The following is a 20,191-nucleotide window of genomic DNA, read 5'->3' on the forward strand; positions in this document are numbered from 1 at the left end:
AAACTAAAGAATACACAGTTGAAACTATTATTTGTAAGTTAAGACAGTGCAGAAAGATAGAGATATACCTGGTCGAACTGACCAAGGGTTGGTGTCGTTAATGGGCGTGATATCTATATTTGCTCTGGAAGATTCATCGTGTTTGTCCAATACTTTCAGTTCTGCTTTGTTCAAGTTTGCTGTTCCCCACCAGTTGTTCTTGGCTTCATGACTTCCTTGGTATTGATCCGCTCCTGCTACCATTTCATATGTATTGGCAGGGTTGAAGAACACATTTCCACTATACGAAGCGGCAACACCTTCTGCTAGTATGGTCCACCTCTCGTTTGGTTTCTCCCCCACATTCAAATAGAAGATGTTATGTGAACAGTGCTGGTTGTTTACCGAATGTTGTGATGCAGTTTGCCAGCGTACGGTGTGACGAGCTGTGTTGTTGTAAAACGTATTTCTATTCACGTTAGCAATGACGTTAGTGATAGATAATGTGTCGTGCAGAATGCCAGCAGAATTATGACTGATATCGTTATCTGTGATCGATGCTCGCGGTCCCGTCGTGCCACTAGCTGCAGACAACGACACTGCGGCACCTCCCATATTTGCCTCAATCTGATTGTTGCTTAAAACAACAGACGAGCTCTCATTTGCTTTGTCTAACGTTAAGGTAATAGCTCCTCTTGCATTACTCTCAATGATATTGTTTTGTATGAGAAGGTTGGATTTGTCTACTTGCATGTTCATACCGCTAGATCTTAGATGTGTCGTCGTTGTAGCCAACTGTCCGTTACGAGAAATAATATTTCTGCTCAATTCAAAAGTATGTACTGTCGACCCGTATCCATTGCCTCCTGAGCTTGTAGCCACCACGTCAATCCCTCCGACAGTGTTGTTTGACACAACAGAGTCACTGAGGGAGAAATCGTATCTTTCGTGGCTGCTCTTGCTGGTATTGAGTGCCAAGCCTGATAATCCGTTATTCATCAGGAATGCTCTTGCAATGTAATGTGAGCTCATCTGTTGAGTATTTACATCTGTAAAAGTTCAAATATTGTTGATAGGTTTTGCCTTTTGTCTATTGCATTACTCTCTTAAATTGTATTTTGGAAACATCTTTTTTATAGCATGCAATCCAGACAGTCAACGTGTTGTGTGCTTGCGCACGGTAAACGTTGTGGCCGATGTCGGCTTTATTGTAAACATAGTAGCTGTTGGACAGCTGCCTGTTTACAATAGTTTTACGTAATTGTACCCTAAATTTCATATAGCCAGAACTGGTCACATGCCAGGAAAAGTAATGTTCTGGCTGACGGGTATAGACAGTACGGGTACAGTACTATATATTTTTGACTGTACTATTAAGTCAACCTAATTATTTGAATTTTATTTCTTATGTTGTAAATTCTTTGAACGTTGTATAAAATTGTTTAGCTTAAGAGGTTTGCCACTAACCTGTGGGATGCTGCTGTATGTAAGCAAGAAAGTAGTTGTCTTCTAACGTATATCTTTCGTCGGTAAATTCTGCTCTTACGTCAACTGTAATGGTTTGAGATTGTGAAGTGTAGTGGAGAGGATAGTTGGGTTCTAATCGATTCCACCGGAAAACATTCTGTTGGTCGATGGTAACGTATGAGTCCCAGTCTTGAAACCGTATAGCCATGATGTGAACAGAGATAACGTGTTGAGAAGTGGCGTCAATTTTTGCAGAGCAGGATTGGATAGAGGAACCTCTTGAAATAGGTGTGGCTATGAATCTGAGGAAAAACGAGGAAGCAGCCGAGAGTGAGCTGGACACTGCGCAGATATCAACTATTTGTTTATGTAAGACAGGAATATCCCACATTCTTTGTAAAACACTATCGACTCTTATCACCAGACCATGACCGACATTGTTGTTGCTTGTCAAGTGTGTAATAGAACTAGCAGCCGTATTGATCAGTTCAACTCCATTACCATCGCTATCTTCCACCGTCAGTTGAGATATGTTGGTATGAGGAGAATGACTAACTTCTATTCCAGTCCACGCGCTCTTATTGACGACGACGTTGAATAACTCAACGTTTGCTCCAACATTTTGAACGGCAGCTATATGACCTGCGTTTGCTATTCCTGCATTACTAATAATCACATTTCTCATTGAAGATTTGCCTGACGCTCCAGCAGAGTATCGAACTCCAGTCCAATGATAAACGGATTTGTGCGTTCTATAATGACCGTCGACGTTTTGGCTGAAACATGACGCCACTAATTGACCGTAGCGGCAGGTAGTTTTCTTTAAATCATAATTGATGCATTGCCTTAGAGTCTCTTCGTCTCCTCTACACAATACATGTTCTAGCCACGCTGCGTTAGTCGAAGTTTCCAGGGATGGATCAACGTATGACCATTGCCAATTAGCGTTAGAGTATCCTAATTCTCGGCATATCACTCGAGTGTTATAATGATCATGTCTTCTCCACCATCGCCAACTACTGTAATTATGCACAGCGCAGACTGGACCCCAGCTGCCATTGTGAAATATTTCCACTCTTCCTCTCCATTGTAATGGACCGTCAACGAGTCTTAAACTACCTTCTTCTAGCTGCAGGTCACTAATTGCAAAGCTATCATCTCTCAGTAATATTGGAGAATTGTCGTTGCCATGAGCAATGAGCTGTCCTTCCACTAGAATTCCAGTATTGTGAGTGAATTTCAGTTCTACTCCTGATTCTATGGTTAGTGTATTGCCAGGTAAGACGGTGATGTCTCCAGTAACAACGTATGGGCTACCAGAAGCTGCTAATATTGTGTTGCTCGACACACGCCCTCGTACGATGCTATTAGGACGAGTGATAGTCAGTGTTGCAGAAAAGAAAGGGGAAGCTGCAGGACCGTTCTTAGAAGTGAGAAAAGGAAAATATTGTGCAGAAGCTAAGCGAGAACAGTAACCAAAGTCATGAATGCGGTCAATAATGATGTTTTCGTCTGTCGTTCCCCAGTAATTGTTGGTCACATCGATGACTCTCTCTTGAGAGCTTTGAACTGGTATCTCGACTCCCAACTCAAATAGAGATCCCGGATTATCAAAATGATTATTTTTGATTAGAAAACGATCTGAAGTGGACACAATCAGGACGGCAGAGCGACCATCTCGATGGTAAGTGTCACTTTCGGTTACGTAGTTGTCGATCATTGTGTTGTTGATAAATACAAAGTCAGATTGGGTGAGGGTTTGTGGTTCTATTCGTATAACCTTGCAACGTCAAACATCCTCCTCTTCCAACTCGATGTCGTTCAAACGTGTTGGAGTAAATACTAAATATTCCATTCCAGTCTCCATTTCTTGAAAGGAATAAGTCTGTGCCGCTGTTATTTGAGAAGAAATTATTGGAAACGGTGAAATCCAGTTGCAGTCGTGCGTTAGAGTATCTATAGTAGTCATTTTGCAGATGAACTCCTTCTTCATTAGACTCAAAGAAATTGTGCGAAATATCGCAACGGCACTGACGTCGTCTATTCCTGTATGTCCTATATAAAACTGCATTTTTTCTGGCCTGTGATATAAAATTTTTAGACAACGTCGAGTGACAGCCGAAATTGTTAGAGTAGTAGTAATTCATGTACAGATATATTCCTGTGGAAACGTTGACAACTCGATTGTTAGTAACAATTTGTTGTCCGTCTCCATACCTGTAGTCCACTCCATTTCCTTTTGTATGAGCTATAGTACAGTTATCCACCATCACATCACCTTCATGACTGGAAACATACACACCATTATTGAGAACGTTCATGATTGTGACGTTCTGTATTCGAGCATCATCATACGCATTCTCAAAGTACACACCATACTGAGAATTATAAATAGAACTTGACTTGATGATAACAACAGGTTGTTGCCCAGTAGTAGGAATGACGTCAACAAACAAAGCAAATCCAGGAGCGCCCGTCTTCTGACCTGTCGTCACTTGTATGTAAATGTTGTTGCTGGAAGACAAGACTGGCGCGTTACTAGAACTCCTTCTGTATCCAGAATATGAAGTCAGAAGAGAGCTGCTGGATTGAGTTCCATCTCGTATGTAAAGTCTATCGTCGTCGTAAAGTCTCAGACTGACAAGACGAACAGAGAGTATAGTGTTAGGTGGACCTTGCATAACAACGGAGCAAGTAATTCCTGGTAAATGATCGTCTTGAGACATTCCAACGTAAGATCCTTCTTCTGGGTCTACAGATATAATAGTTTGCCCAGAGCAAATGGATTCATAGTCCACGTTGGCAGACAATAGAGACGAAAAGTCGTAGACGTGTATTCCTGCACCTGCTACATCATTGACTGTGACATACTCTACCATCAGACTACTACCACGTGGTCTACGGATAACCAAACCATCTCCAGCCGTCCCTACAATGGTCACCCCGCTGATAACAGCTTCTTGGTGTAAGTGCGACACTTCCATAGCCGTCGATACCGAGTCTTCAATGGTTAATCCATTGGTTTGTGGAGGACGGAATATGGATTGGACAGAAGGTACCGCCGTTTGATGTCTTCTACCTGCTCCTATAATTTCCGTGTAGTTTAGAACGGATCGTGGCATTTTCTGATTGAAAGGATAGTTGGAGACGGTGCTGGTAGGTGCAAAGCGGATACCTGCCCAATTGGTTGGAGCAAATTGAGACGATTGTCGATAACAAAAAGCACGATCACAGAAGCATTCAACTACTACAACCTGTAAACATTTCGAATGAGGAGCGTAGCTAGATGTGTTGAACGTGCAATTATTAAATGACGTTGCGTCTTCGGGACACCAGAAATCACGAACAATAGGATCTCCGAGGGCAGGAAACCACTCAGTCGACCACCACCAAAAGAACTGGTTGTCATATTTGTTCCAATAAGTAAGTTGTTGACATGTCAATAACGCAATGCGGTCAAATGACAAATAGTCACTCGATCGTGAATTGTAACAAAGTGGGTACCACAATCCGTTGAGTTGCAGCTCAATAATGCCGGATACGCTCGAATAGAAGCTAACAGGTTCAGAGAAACGGACAAGTAAGTGTGTATCAAAATTTGATTTGTTTTTAGCATCATTTACTATGTGAGTAAATGTAACGGGATTGTCAGGTGTTCCTTTACTCAAGATCCTTCCTTCTATCAATATTCCAACATATGGCAAGATAGTCAGCACGGCACCCGCTTCTACAGTCAGTGTTGCGTTTGCTAGGACAGTCACATCACGTGTTACAGTGTAAGGTCCACCGAAAGCAGTTAATGTAAAATCAGTATCCAGTTGGCCTCCAACTTCTCTGTTGTTGTTCAGAAATGGAGGATATGATCTCGGATGACTTGATGATGCAACATGAGAGATGGATGGAGACAGAAGAAACGGAAAATATTGAGCGACTGCCAAGTGATTACGATCATCAAAATCAAAGATTCTATCTACAATTTCTTCTTCATTTGCCGTTCCCCACCAGTTGAGTGTGACGTTGATTGTGTCTAGTGATGAGTATCCTTCCACTTGGACCGCCAGTTCTGTGTTCGCATTTTGATTGTCAAGTATATTATTGTAGACGCTCATGTAGCCTGTACCGGTAAGGACAATTACTGCATTTGGAGTAGACTTTGCATATCTGGTGGAGAGAGATGACAGAGAGTTATTTGTCAGTTCGTTATCTCTGAATATTAACAAACTGTCAACATGTTGATGAGAAGAGCGGAATGATGCTCTTGTATTCAACCTCACTACATGTTCTCCACTGTTGTAGGTGAAGACATTGTTTTCAACTATAACTGGCGCGTGTATTGAGCTGCTGTAATAATAATTGTCATTAATATTCATTGCTCCCGAGCAGCATTTTCCATTATTGTTCATAAAGTTGTTTCTAGCGATGATGGCATAGCCGTCACGATATCTGCGTGTAAGCAAAAGTGCTTGCAAATTTTGTTGGAACGTATTGTCTGTGATATTGATGTGAACCGAGTGTGAGTTGGAATCATAGACATAAAAATCAACATTAAGAGCAGTGTCTGTAGTTCCAGAGAACGTGCAATTAGAAACTTGAAGCTGAGAAGTTTGTTGTAGAGTCTGAGACAAGTAGCTGGAGTAATAATGACGACTGTAGACATATGCTCCTCGGTATGAGTTCTGGGTGAAAGTGCTGTTAGCGACAGAAGCGGTAGCATAGCCGTCTAGATATGTATCTAGTCCGATGTAACAGTTGGTAACATATAAATCAGCGATCTGTAGCATGTGTTGATCAGTATCGATTCGAATGCCAGTTTGCCATGAGCTTGTATGACATCGTATGTTTGTTGATGAAATCATCACCTTATTGGCAGATCCACTCATTTGTATTGCCGTTCCTGTTACGCCGGTAATGACAGAGTTGATGATACGTCGGACACCAGCACTTCCGAACAGTCGTATTCCACTCGACGTTCGAACGAGTCCAGTTATGTTACAATTGTTTACATTTTCTCCACGAGAACCTAAACATAGAAAGTATGCTTATAATGAAATGTATAGTTGTAGCAGTTGAACAAAGACTTACCAATAGGATATCTTGATACAAAAACTTTAATGTCTGATGAGCCAGAACTGTACCACCATCTGTCGAGAAAGAAAATTGCTTTGTGATCTGGTACCATAACGTTTACTGGAATTGTGCCACTAACGCTGGGCGACAGCACACTCTGTTTTGTTATTCCGTTTATTACTGTAAATGTTGCTCCATTACCAGAAAACCGTTGGAATGTAGCAGCAAGTCCATATCCCGACATTGTGCTGATTGAACTTGTGTAGTCGTTGTAGCCGGAAACGCTGAATGTGAGATATGCTCCACGATCATCAATAAAGTATGACGTAGTTGTACTAGAGTCTCCTTGGTGGGTTGAAGCATTGGATGATGGTTTGAGTATCAGAGGAATAGAAGTGATGTCAATAGCAGTTGCACCGACATTATGGAAATGACAATCATCACATCTAAATTGCCACGCCAGTGAGCCCGATATACCGTTATTGCTGCTGTTTGCAACAGTAAGACCAAACAAGTGGACATCTCCATGTACAGAGTTAACCTGAATACCAATGTGACTAATGTCTACAATAGACACGTTAGTGATGGAGGGACTTGCTGTTGTCATGGTGATAGTTGGTACCAACAAATCAGGAGTTGATGAAGCATTATTTATTGTTTTTCCAGCGTTGAATATTTTGATATTTTCTAAAACACTTTTACTGTGGTACTTTCGTGCGTTGTACGTGATGGTTTCGGTCGCGTCGTCATTATAAAACACGATCCCTCCCCAATATCCAACACCAATCGTGCCACACACAACACCAACGTCTTCTGAATGTTGACAATTGTTGTTATTCCAGCTGCTCCCTCCATGGCAATCAAACAGTGAATTTTCCACGCCTCTGCAGTCCACGTTAGCCAATGCGATGATTCCCGTTCCCTGACCGAATCTACGTGTGGATGCTTCAACGGGTTCACCAAATCCGAGGTGTCTGCATACAACACGAGCGTTATCTGCATTCCAATAATCGTCACACACGGTTCCCCAATTGTGACCGTTGAACACTTCCACCCTTCCCTCTTTGGGACTCTGACCTCCCACTAGACGAATAGAAGTGGAATCGACACCTTCCGTCATGTTGTGAAACATCAAAATTTGATTGCTCAGTGAGCCTTTGGCAACGAGAGTTCCTCGGACATGAAGTCTTACTCGAGCTTGAAAGTTGATGGTGACTCCCGGTTCTATGGTGAGAGTGGCACCTTGGCTGACTGTGATGTCACTGGTTGCAACATATGGACTTTTGGCGAGCGTTAACGTGTCACTTGAAGAATAAATTCTTTTAATCTGTGTCTCAGGAGTTCCGTATGTTACTAAAATTTAAATATATTATTGGTGTAGATTCATGTCACTGAAACGCTTACCTGTTAGGCAAAACAAGGAGATGGTGTAGTAGAATAGCACGATTGCTGGTAGCCTGCTACAGACAGAAAGACAAATCAATCTTCTAAATCAAATCTAGCACAGCATGACCACAACAGGATTTGAGCAGAGGATACATGCGCTAGGACTATCAGTGGCGTCGTTGGGCCAGCTGCTAGAGTGGGTATTTATTACAGTAAGTCTCGTTAGCTCTTGTCGGTCGTCGAAAGGCCATAGCATGTACCAATATCGAGACCCCTAGAGCCATGTTTAAAATTTAAATATGAAACACTTGTATGCAAATCAATATTTACGGTAAAGTCTAAAATTAGATCATGCTTTGTCTAAACAATCACCGCTCAAGCAATAACCACATTCACACAACTTCATCACATAACTCTGCTGGTCACTCTATTATCTATCATGGAAATCTCCTTGTATCTTGCAGATATGGCACGTATAAGCATCACAGCTAGCGCAGCTCACGTGTTACCGTGACAGACTAGACAAATTACATGCCATCTTTACGCTGTAGTAAAGCCACCACTTCGAAAAGCTAAACCCTAGTCATAATTTGTAGCTAGATGGTATAGGATTATCTACAAATCGACGGTTTTTGGTTGCTGCAGTTGCTGCAAGTATTTTCTTCCTGCTCCGACGCATACGGTATCGAGTCGTATATCTCTAGATCGGGGACTGTTTTGTAAACCAAATGGACAACAAGTAAGTCAGCAAGCTCGAAGATATTAGATTCACGGCATGCAGGAACTTGTGAAATAATACATATAAATATATGTGTAGAGTTGCAGCAGCCCTCGAGGTCGGACGACACTAGGATGTCGGAACGCCTCATTTGGCAGCTTACGCCGGAACGCTTCGCTAGCTATGCGTCTACGGCAGTGGCTTTACACACGTAAAAGGCTTTAACACGTGAACCGCATGCAACGAGTTCTTACATCAATAGACGTACAGCAAACACGTTTTCAGATTTGCTGTAGACGTGCCTATACAACCTCGTGCATCTACGGGATTTTTGAAACTGGACACGTGTCGAATAGACGCCAAGTTCGAACAATGTCTAGCGAAATTACACATAGTTGGCTCCGCCTTGACAGCGCGCGCGATGAGTTATCGGCCGCAGGAGTGCACGGTAGGCAAGTGTTGTGTGTTCCCGCGCGTCATGCGCAGACAGTAGTGGCGCGGGGTTTCTTCCCGCGAGTCATGCGCAGTAGCATAGCATGTTTTGCAGTTCGCGTGTGTGGACGTTCTTCCCATCCCTCCCACTCCCTTTCTTCTCTTGACTCTCCGTAGACGGCTATGCCGTTCTACGTGAAATATCGGGGTGGGGACAGAGTCCGGTCTGGCTAGCCCGGGACTCCCCAAGCACCAGCCTTTAGCGCGCGTGAGGCTTCATGACCGGGCTCCGCCCCCCTCGTGAGCGCCGAACTTCCTCTCAGGCAGGTCGACAGGTACAGCAGTGAAAGTGCTCGAGAGGAACGGGAAGCAGAACTCGGGGTCAAGGTAAGTAGTCAATACACTTGTTCCTCGCAACGGCAGCAACGTCCAAGTCGAAACGGCTTCAACCAATCGCTAATCCAATCAACGGCATTTTTGGAAACGGCAATTGAACGGGATTTAGCTATGAATGAGAATTCTGTCTGGCTGCTACTAAACGGTAAAAGCACTTACACCACGGCTAATTAGTGACAGTAAACGGTTACTGACAAAACATTATACAGTCTACTACCTGCGCAATATCCGGGAGTACTATACCATTGCAAGTGTATACGCGACATTTTTCGTTGTTTTTACAATGCCTCCGAAGAGACGGACTGGCTCGGGTTGCGCTGACAAGGGCATAAGTTAGTGTAACTGGTTTGTGCTGTGATTGGAACTTTTTTGCACAGGGATGTTACCCAACACTAAACAGCAGAGAGTTTGGAAATCTACAAAGATCTCTCTATACAAACTGTACGTGACCTGGCTACACCCCCTCTGCCTCTCCAACCATCAAACGCATTTTAGATACTTTCTGCTATAATCTCTACCTATAAAGGCGACCTGTCTCTGTCTGTCTGTCTGTCTGTCTGTCTGTCCTGTCTGTCTGTCATAAATAGCAAACAGTGTCTGCAAATCAATAATTTGTGTGATTAAACTATTACCCAGGCGAAGCCGGGCATTGTAGCTCGTCTAGAGATATACGGCTGTGCAATCACTATAGCAAATTTCCTCAAGAGTCACTTGACACTCGATTCCTGCCATTGTGCGCTGTAATGTGCGGTGGATTGAATTATAAGCCTGTCTAGTTTTAGTGGTAGAAGCGATGGCAATATCTACGCGTAGAACCGGCAAAAACCGCATTCTTTAAAAACATGGCGGTAACACTAAACCCCAAGATCGATATCAACGTACACAACTCCATAAGATTTTGACGACCTAAAATGTCTGGAAACTCGTCAAATGACAACAACTAGAATTCTACTTGGACCGCGATTTTCCGAGCCTTGGGTCGTAGACAAAACTTGTACAGGACGTCGCAATGATGGGTTGTTATAGAGAGGTGTCTAGTTACGCTATATCAAAACAATACGAAATATCATGCGAGAAGACTATAAAATGCAAGCGATTTTGACTTCTCGAAGGAGTTTACATTGACGAGTAAGTTTTTCATGAATTTTGTTATCGAATGAGTGTACGTTGTCCAATCTTGAATGTAACGTTGGTGTCCGCTTTACAACAGGAGGTCCCAAGACAAACATGCAAGTATGTACTCTATATAGTAGGTGGTCCCTAATCAAGGAAGTTCTACATTTCTTTGTCTACTCTCAGTCTACGAATCCGTCAAATTCGTCTCCTCGATCCTTCATGCACTGTTTCCACTCTGCATGCATGCTACCTTACTATCTTCTACTTCTTTCAGACACACACATAGAACAAATACTTGACTGCCCATCTAAACAAGCTAGCGGACGTACGTGCAGTATGCATGTAGAACATACCCAAATTGACGTGTCTTCATTTCTAGACGCAATCCGGAATGGGGTCGACGCCCACGTCTTGCAGAACACTTGTACGGCTGCTAGAACAGACTTCAGTGTCGTCTCCTTGCTGCGCTGATGCCTGGAAAGAACAGGCACTGCTGTTACTGGTTCGTTATGCACCAGACGTTGCGAGTGCTTGGTAGGTCTCTAGATCTCAGCAAGAGGAATACGTTCGACCTGTTTCCGCCGTATAGTAGTACTAGAGTCCCGTATCTGGTTTCGGATTACGGCTAGATTCGGACGCGAGATCTTGGTCCAACGCAATTGTTTAAGGATGAAACATAGGGCAACGTTGAGACGTTAGGTAACTATTCTTGATCCGTGACAATCAATGGATTTGGCTCATTCTAGCGAGAACGAGACTCGACTAAACGTAAACCACGCCCTCCCTCTAGACCCGGACAAATACCTCTAGTTTCGGATGGCCTCTCGTGTAGAGCTACCAAACCACAGACACAAACCGAATCTATTTGGTCCAGTAGCCTAACATCTCATCTTCCAAACAATCGTATGAGCAGCGTCGTCGTGTTGCGTGCGTAGCCGTGGTAGTCGTCAGAGTTGAGTGAAGTCACGCCCTCTAGTTTCGGATGCCCGAAACACGCTAGATTGTCATTTTACGAGCAAATTTAGACACTCTGTAAAGATTTTGAGCATTTTGAGCATAGAATCTCGACGTCTAGTGCTAAAATCAACTTCTAAGACATGTTTCTACGTATTTCTAGCCAATTTGTCATTACTCTCTGCAGTGTAGAGATCGTACGGTGCCGTTTGAACGTCTAGGGAACAAAATTTCCCTATGTAGCAGTATCTTACTAGCTTGCTACGCAATCTAGAGTAAAAAAGCTTCGACTTGCACAATCATAAGTAGGGTATTCCCCTCTGATTGTGGATATCTAGTTACCTTTTCTCATGAGATGGTAGCACTAATTTGTTGCACTTTTCATACGGCATTTCCAATAAACGAACGTTCCTGATCTCTCTTTGCTTCAGTAACAAACAGGAGTAACATGCGGCTGGTCTAGATTCATAGTGTAGACGTACCTAGCCTCGGATTTCCAGACCAATGTAGCGCCAATTACAAAATCGGCTTAGACCAGCCGCGTGTTATTACTGAAGCAAAAGAGAGGTCAGGAACGCTTGTTTAGAGGAAGTGCGGTATGAAAAGTAGAACAAATTAATTCTATAGCATGAGAAAAGGAATCAGAGGGGAATAGAGTCCCGGATCTAATCTCGGTCATTCCTAATCTCGGTCACTCGTTCTCTGCCAAATAGCTGCAGCCAGACCTAACTGCTACGCTAGCGTCATAGTCCTACTGGATAGCAACTAATTAGAGCGGGTCACGTCAGCATCCGTCGTAACGTTGCTGCTGTAGAACTTGAAAACTGATCGCACCTATTCTCGATCACAGAGTATCATATCTCGGTCAGTGCTTGCCATCTCGTTTCTACAACTCCGTTTGAGACGCAAGTCATCTCTGTCGATAGGCTTATTATATGACTTCCTTTCGCCAAATTGTTGGTTTTGTCTTGTCAACCTCTACCCTCGCAGACAACGAAGAAGACGGATGACTCACGGGACATAATCTCGGTCACCTGATCTCGAGTGACTTTCTCTCTTCAGACGCAGATCTGAGGCGTTCTTTTTGGCTCATGTTATAGTCATCACCGCTGGCTACTAGACCTATGGGGTGATGTTAGTGCTCATCGTACTGTTGCTACGGCAGAACGTGAAATGTGAGAGACAAATACTCGGACATTCGGGATCATATCTTGGTCAGTCGCTTTCATCGCGTTTCTACAAGGCGAATTGAGACGTTAGTCATATCTGCTGAAAGGTTCGCTTTGGATGTTTATGCCACTGAATAGCCGGTTTTGTCTCTTCAGTTTTTACTGTTGCAGGGCGGTGAGAAACGTGATCGACCTACGGGACATAATCTCGGTCACGCGATTTTGAGAAAGACGGGTTCCTGAGTAGATTGTATTGTGTGATTATTAGTGTACTGTTGTTCTAGAGCTATATTGTCACGAATGTGTCTGTCTAACTTACTATTTGTAGCACTTCAAACAAGCAACGTGATGACTCTGAATTTTCACACTTGTTGGCGGTAACCAGAGAGTATTCCTACCTGTTTCTACATTCTTGAATGGCAGAGATAATGATTCTTTATCTTGGATGGGATGATTGATGATTTTATCAAGTAGAATTGCACAAAAACTGCTTTTTACTTTTATCGGTAGGAGAGTTATGCTGTTCGAGAACTTATGAAAATGGTGACATGTTGCCAAAGAGAAAACAATCTTTCTCATAACACAGTTCTGAGTCTGAGACAGTTATGATAATTAGTCCAGTGAAGATATCCAACGAACCTTCAGTCTATAAAACTAAGCAGTGCGTGTTGTTGATAATAACTGATGTAGCTAAAATCTTACAATCAACAAGATCATAGTACGTACACAGTTTACAAGTATGCAGAGTCCTAGCATACTCTTGTGACATTCAACTTGTACCAGAATGGATTCAATGTTTATCTCCATGATGATCACTCTATCACTCACAAAATTTGCTAATTAGCACTAAAACAGATGTACTAAATAAAGGTTATCTTAATTATTATACAAAAACATAGTTTAGACAGAACAACTAACGTTTGCCAACACAGTCTAATTACTAGAATCTGCTATAGTTATACAAATTCAATACAAAACATTTTTCAATCATCCTTAGTCGACTGTGACCGTATGTACAATGCCCAATGAAGGTAAGACCACTTACCCGAAAGCTGTAGAACCCAAGAAGTGCGCTCATACTGTGACCGAGATTATGTCCCGTAGGTCGATCACGTTTCTCACCGCCCTGCAACAGTAAAAACTGAAGAGACAAAACCGGCTATTCAATGGCATAACACATCCAAAGCGAACCTTTCGACAGACATGACTAACGTCTCAATTCGTCTTGTAGAAACGCGATGAAAGCGACTGACCAAGATATGATCCCGAATGTCCGAGTATTTGTCTCTCACATTTCGCGTTCTGCCGTAGCAACAGTACGATGAGCACTAACATCACCCCGTAGGTCTAGTAGCCAGTGGTGATGACTATAACATGAGCCAAAAAGAACGCCTCAGATCTGCGTCTGAAGAGAGAAAATCACTCGAGATCAGGTGACCGAGATTATGTCCCGTGAGTCATCCGTCTTCTCCATTGTCTGCGAGGGTAGAGGTTGACAAGACAAAACCAACAATTTGGCGAAAGAAAGTCATATAATAAGCCTATCGACAGAGTTGACTTACATCTCAAACGGTAGCCTCGGCCTCCCAGACCCGTGTAGCGCCGATTCAAAATCGTCCTCCACGGGTTGGGATGGTACCGCCTCTTCTCAATATATTGCGGTTGGTCCTAGGACCAGCATTAGTGTTCAGTTTCATAATGCATACCTTTCCAATTACAGCTGTAATCAACGAAGACATCTCATGCATATCTGCTGTCTACCAAAGACTACACTGTACACAAACGACGACTTGTAGTGCGTTCTTCACGCAAACTCACGTCCCTACACGTCGTGGTTTGTATTCTGCGCCTGTCAATGGCAGTAACGACACCTAGTAGAGCCGTTTGTTCGAACCGATGCTCCGACATCTACACTAGCCAGCCAGCTGCATTCTCAACGACTTCATGATCACGTCTACTACACAGAGTCTTGCGGAGAATTCACGGCGAAGTTTTGTCACGATTTCGCGGCAAGTCGCATCGAATCCGGACGATCGAGTCACAGCGGATACGCGCATCGCGAATTTTCATAGCGAATTCGAAGCTCCACGCGCGACTAGCAGCTACTCGCAGCGGATTCACGGCGATCAGACACATGCCGATCGCGTTCGCGGCACCAGTTGTAAAAGAAAGTGCTTCCTAACGTCCCGTTTGCGTTCCCTACTAACACACAAATGATAAAACCGTAGCTACTGCAAACACAAAAGTACCCGTGCAGCAGGATGCGACACGATGTTCTAGCGCGACATGTCTTCGTCGTTCTTGTATTACGGCCGTAATTGGAAAGGTATGCATTTATGCAACTGAACACTAATGCTGGTCCTAGGACCAACCGCAATATATTCAGAAGAGGCGGTACCATCCCAGACCCGTGGAGGACGATTTTGTATCGCGCTACACGGGTCTGGGAGGCCGAGGCTATTCAAACGGAGTTGTGAAAACGAGGTGGCCAGCAGCACTGACCGAGATATGATACTCTGTGACCGAGAATAGGTGCGATCAGTTTTCAAGTTCTACAGCAGCAACGTTACGACGGATGCTGACGTGACCCGCTCTACCTAGTTGCTATCCAGTAGGACTATGACGCTAGCGTAGCAGCTAGGTCTGGCTGCAGCTATTTGGCAGAGAACGAGTGACCGAGACTAGGAAATGACCGAGATTAGATTCGGGACTCTACCCTACTTTTGATTGTGCAAGTCGAACCTTTTTTACTCTAGATTGCATAGCAAGCCAGTAAGATACTGCTACATAGGGAAATTTTGTTCCCCGGATGTTCAAACGGCACCGTACGATCTCTATCCTGCAAAGAGCAGGGGCGTAGACACAATTCTAAAACTGGGGGGGCTTAACCAAGAGGCCTAATTGTGCTTTTGCGCATGCGCCCAGTGCACGTTCATCACCCGACTGCATCCGTATCACAATGTCTCTGATAGCGTGGCTGCGGAAAGCGCAACAACCGGATGGAAGTGTAACTAACTATCCCACTGGCATTGACCATGAAAGCAATGTCTCAGGTGAAGAAGACGCCCAAGAGCACGCCCAAACTAGCAACGTGGCTGGACCAGCCTCTACAAGTTCTGAAAGCGGCCACCACTCTCACCAGCCCGACGCAACTGATGCCTCCGAGACAAGACCGGTTGCTGGCGCCCAGCCTCAGCCCACCTTGATGCCTTGGAGTCCTCACCAACCCTTGCTGTCCTTCCCATATCGCACATTTGCTAAGCAGCAGCGAGCATTCTGTTCTTCTTGGTATAGAAGATACCCGTGGTTGCATTATCAAGAAGCAGATGACAAAGTCTTCTGCTTCTACTGCCAGATGGCGGAGAAGAAGGACTTAGGCTCAGTTGCTCTGCGCGCTGGGAACTTGGACGATAAATTCGTGAGAACTGGCTTTACAGACTGGAAGAAAGCACTCACTAAATTTGAAAAACATCAGAAATCAGTCTTTCATCGTGATGCTATGGATATGGTGGTTGGCAAGGAACAGAATGTTGGGCAAATGCTAGGGAAAGGTTATGCAGAAGAAATGGTTGAGAATAGGAATATGTTACAGATAATTATTAGTTGCATTCGATACCTTGCTCGGCAAGGTCTCGCCATGCGTGGTCGGTCTAAACCTGAAGGTAGTGTCGCTCTTGAAAGGGATTCCAACTTAATGCAACTCCTCATTATGCGTGCTGAAGACAATCCGAGGCTCTGGAAATGGTTAGACAAATGCCAGGCCAAGTTCACAAGCCCCTGTATACAAAATGAAATTCTCAGTATCATGGCATTAATGATTCTGAGAGATGTTGTTAGGAAGGTATCGGGAAAGTGGTACACTATCATGGTAGATGAAACTACAGATTTGTCCAATACTGAACAAATGGTCTTCTGTCTTCGATACGTAGATGATGATCTGGAAGTCCATGAGGAAGTAATAGGGCTGTATAGCTTAGACTCAACTTCTGCTGACTCTATACTAGCAACAGTTCAAGATATCCTGTTACGCATGAATCTAAGGATTGACCATTGCCGAGGCCAGTGCTACGACGGCGCTAGTAACATGGCAGGAGCGAAGTCAGGCGTTGCAAAAAGACTAAATGATCTAGAGCCCCGTGCGTTGTACACACACTGCTATGGTCATGCATTAAACCTAGCGACTCAGGATGTGTTGAAAGGTATCAAGGTCATGCGAAGTGCTCTGGAGACCGTACATGAAATTACTAAGTTGATAAAAAAATCACCCAAACGTGAAAGCATCTTCAAGAAGTTTAAAGATGTTGTCACTGCTGGCTCTCCAGGACTACGGATTCTTTGTCCTACACGATGGACGGTCAGGGCTGAGGCATTAACGTCAATATCTGAAAACTACACTACACTTCAGATGACTTGGGATGTGGCAAAAGAAGCCACAAAGGATACTGAGATGAGAGCTAGAATTGGAGGAATCGCTTTGCAGATGGACACATTTGACTTCGTTTATGGTGTTGAACTTGGAAGAAAGCTGCTGAACATAGTGGACAACCTGTCCCGATCCTTACAGAGTTCTACTATTTCAGCATGCGAAGGCCAAAAGCTAGTCAGTACTACAACAACAACTATCCAGTCAATGAGATCTGATGAGTGCTTTGATATATTTTGGAAGTACGTTGAACGCAAAAGATTGTCACTTCAAGTGCCATCCCCTACCCTTCCACGACGTAGGAAAGTTCCAAGACAATTCGAGGTAGGAGAAGGTGCAACAGTACATCCAGTAGAAGTGAAGGAGATCTATCGAAGGGCTTACTTTGAGGCCATTGACTTGATTTTAGCAGCAGTCAAAGATAGATTTCATCAGAAAGGATTCAACATGTTACAGAAATTAGAGACAGTTGTAACTTCTCTTCAGCAACCCCAGCAATCGGAAGCACTGAAAGAGATTGTCAATTTTTATGGTGATGATTTCAGTCACCCAGACCGACTTCAAACACAGCTCACTCTTCTTCATGCAGGTACTGAACAGCCACTGACGGATGTACGGTCTCTGGTCGTATACCTCAAATCCTTAAGCAGTGCAGAAAGACAGTTTTTTTCTGAAGTCATCAAAGTAGTCAAGCTCATTCTGGTAATGCCGGCAACAAACGCCACAAGTGAAAGAAGTTTTAGTGCTCTCCGTAGACTCAAGACATGGCTACGTTCTACAATAAGTGAATGTCGTCTCAACTGGTCTATGATACTCCATATCCATAAGGACAAAACTGATGCATTACCAATAAAAGGTGTTGCGAATGAGTTTGTTACACGTAATGAAAGCAGAAGACGACTATTCGGACACTTTGATTAAACTCTTTTGAATTAGTAAATGTAGTGTTGTGTTGTACGCGTACTGCCTATCCCTTAATGTATCAAAGATTTGAAATACAAGTCTCAAATTCTGGGGGGGCTTGAGCCCCCAAAGCCCCCCCGGTGTCTACGCCCTTGTCTAAGAGTAATGAGAAATTAGCTAGAAATACTTAGAAACATGTCTTAAAAGTTGATTTTAGCACTAGACGTCGAGATTCTATGCTCAAAATGCTCAAAATCTTTACAGAGTGTCTAAATTTGCTCGTAAAATGACAATCTAGCGTGTTTCGGGCATCCGAAACTAGAGGGCGTGACTTCACTCAACTCTGACGACTACCACGGCTACGCACGTAACACGACGACGCTGCTCATACGATTGTTTGGAAGATGAGATGTTAGGCTACTGGAACAAATAGATTCGGTTTGTGTCTGTGGTTTGGTAGCTCTACACGAGAGGTCATCCGAAACTAGAGGTATCTGTCCGGGTCTAGAGGGAGGGCATGGTTTACATTTAGTCGAGTCTCGTTCTCGCTAGAACGAGCCAAATCCATTGATTGTCACGGATCAAGAATAGTTACCTAATATCGCTACGTTGCCCTAGACTTCATACCTAGACAATTGCGTTGGACCAAGATCTCGCGTCCGAATCTAGCCGTTATCCGAAACTAGATACGGTAATCTATATTTGGTTGTAAACACGCCCTTGCTCGCATGGCCTGTAATCGTACGAAAATTCTGTGGCGCGCTCTTCGAGTTCTTAGCCAACTAGACTTGTCGTGTTCGTGGCTGGTAATAAAGTGTTATATTTTCGTTACGATGCACGTCCCGTCTACTATTCTATGTGAGTTCCATGCAAGCTCTATCTACTAGTAGACATGCGACACGAACAGCTGGGTTTCTCCCCGAGACAAAAAAAGGAACTACCTGTGGAGCTCTGAAGGCTCAAGCCTTGCATTTCAATGGCTGGTGGTTAATTTGGCTCCAGCTACGTATAGAACAAAGCGAGTCTAGCTCTAGCACAATCTCTAGACTTGTTTAGAGTGATGCATGACTAGAAACGATTTGGCTACCCTGCAGTAGAAGTATGTCGTAGCAATGTAAACAATATTGAATGTTATAATTATAAATTTACGTTGGATCAAACTCGTGGTTAGCACACACTGTTTACATGATGCTCATCAATCACACAAGGAAGTAATAGTCAACTGCTCATAGACAATCGTTCAAATGAGAATTAATCAGCTAACAGACTGTCAACGAGCTACAGATACTAGATTGTCTTGTTTGATATTAATTAGGAAAGTAAAATTCTAAACAAACCAACTGCTAACAATAAAGCAATTTACATCTGCCTTTTAGAATACAATTACATGGTATGAAGTCTACAGCTCTTCAAACAGTCTTGCTCGCACGCAAGTCACATGTACAATAGAGGTGCGGCATGTATACACTGCAAAAAGCTACTAGCTAGACTACTACTAAAAAGTAAATCAGGTTCAAGTAGTACTAATGCGTTTGTATACTAGACTCGAACGAATCTCTCCCCGCCTTCGTCATTCCCCGGATTGTCTCCCCACTCCAGTGACAATCGGGAAACGACGGGGCGGGGAGAGACTGGCTAGAGTCTATTGTTATACATGGCAGTCTCTTTAGCTATTGTTTTAAAGACAAAACTAACTAACAGTTAATTTGTCACAAAAACGCTAAATTGTACTGTATAAATAATACTTGTATGTATGCATGCACTTCTAACCTAAACTAGTAATTCGCGCAGCACTATCGCGAACTTGCAGCAGCAACAACACAACAACAACAACTACGCAGCAAATCAATAACTCTAGCAGCGTGCAAAATTTTCTAGAAATATGAAAGTACACAATCATTTGTGAAAAACAATTAATTTATTGTTTCTAATTGTATTAATTTTGAACGTCCGGTTGTATTTTGGCGGGGTGCTTACGCTGTCGTTGTCCGCTGTTTTGTAAGCTGGTTCGTTATCTGCATGTTTGTTTGCGCACACGATGTTATCCTTGCTGCCTTCGAACAAGCTAGTCAGCAGTAACTTCTGACATTTACTCATTTGCTTCCGCCTAGCCATAGCGTGGATTTCGTATTTGTATTAATGTACAACCGGAATTTGCTGGTCTGTTGTAACTGAAACAGA

General features: G+C 43.4%; 2 protein-coding genes and 2 long non-coding RNA genes across 5 annotated transcripts; 1 reads left to right on the top strand and 3 right to left on the bottom strand.

Moving 5' to 3' along the window:
- Positions 1-205: 205 nt before the first annotated feature.
- LOC134192486 (uncharacterized) lies at positions 206-1,654 on the bottom strand. Its single transcript, XM_062661225.1, has 3 exons — positions 1,447-1,654; positions 259-1,028; positions 206-211 (listed from the first exon to the last, which is right to left on the bottom strand). Exons 1-3 carry the CDS (start codon positions 1,652-1,654, stop codon positions 206-208), a joined length of 984 nt encoding a protein of 327 aa, XP_062517209.1.
- A 6,146-nt stretch (positions 1,655-7,800) lies between these two features.
- Positions 7,801-10,958, bottom strand: LOC134192647 (uncharacterized). Its single transcript, XR_009971959.1, has 3 exons — positions 10,915-10,958; positions 7,918-7,970; positions 7,801-7,866 (listed from the first exon to the last, which is right to left on the bottom strand). It is a non-coding gene; the product is annotated as an uncharacterized LOC134192647 (long non-coding RNA).
- Positions 10,959-13,327: 2,369 nt separating this feature from the next.
- Positions 13,328-14,973, bottom strand: LOC134192284 (uncharacterized). 2 transcript variants are annotated; one of them, XR_009971923.1, is made up of 4 exons: positions 14,247-14,973; positions 13,876-14,161; positions 13,730-13,810; positions 13,328-13,501 (listed from the first exon to the last, which is right to left on the bottom strand). It is a non-coding gene; the product is annotated as an uncharacterized LOC134192284 (long non-coding RNA). The 2 variants fall into 2 exon arrangements; XR_009971922.1 differs by having other exon boundaries at positions 13,876-14,973.
- Positions 14,974-15,643: 670 nt separating this feature from the next.
- On the top strand, positions 15,644-18,140 carry LOC134192489 (zinc finger MYM-type protein 1-like). Its single transcript, XM_062661227.1, has one exon. The coding sequence runs from the start codon at positions 15,644-15,646 to the stop codon at positions 18,026-18,028; it is 2,385 nt and encodes a 794-aa protein (XP_062517211.1). The 3' UTR covers positions 18,029-18,140.
- The last annotated feature ends 2,051 nt before the right edge of the window (positions 18,141-20,191 follow it).

The sequence above is a fragment of the Corticium candelabrum genome, chromosome 16 (assembly GCF_963422355.1).
Source record: "Corticium candelabrum chromosome 16, ooCorCand1.1, whole genome shotgun sequence".
NCBI lineage: Eukaryota > Metazoa > Porifera > Homoscleromorpha > Homosclerophorida > Plakinidae > Corticium > Corticium candelabrum.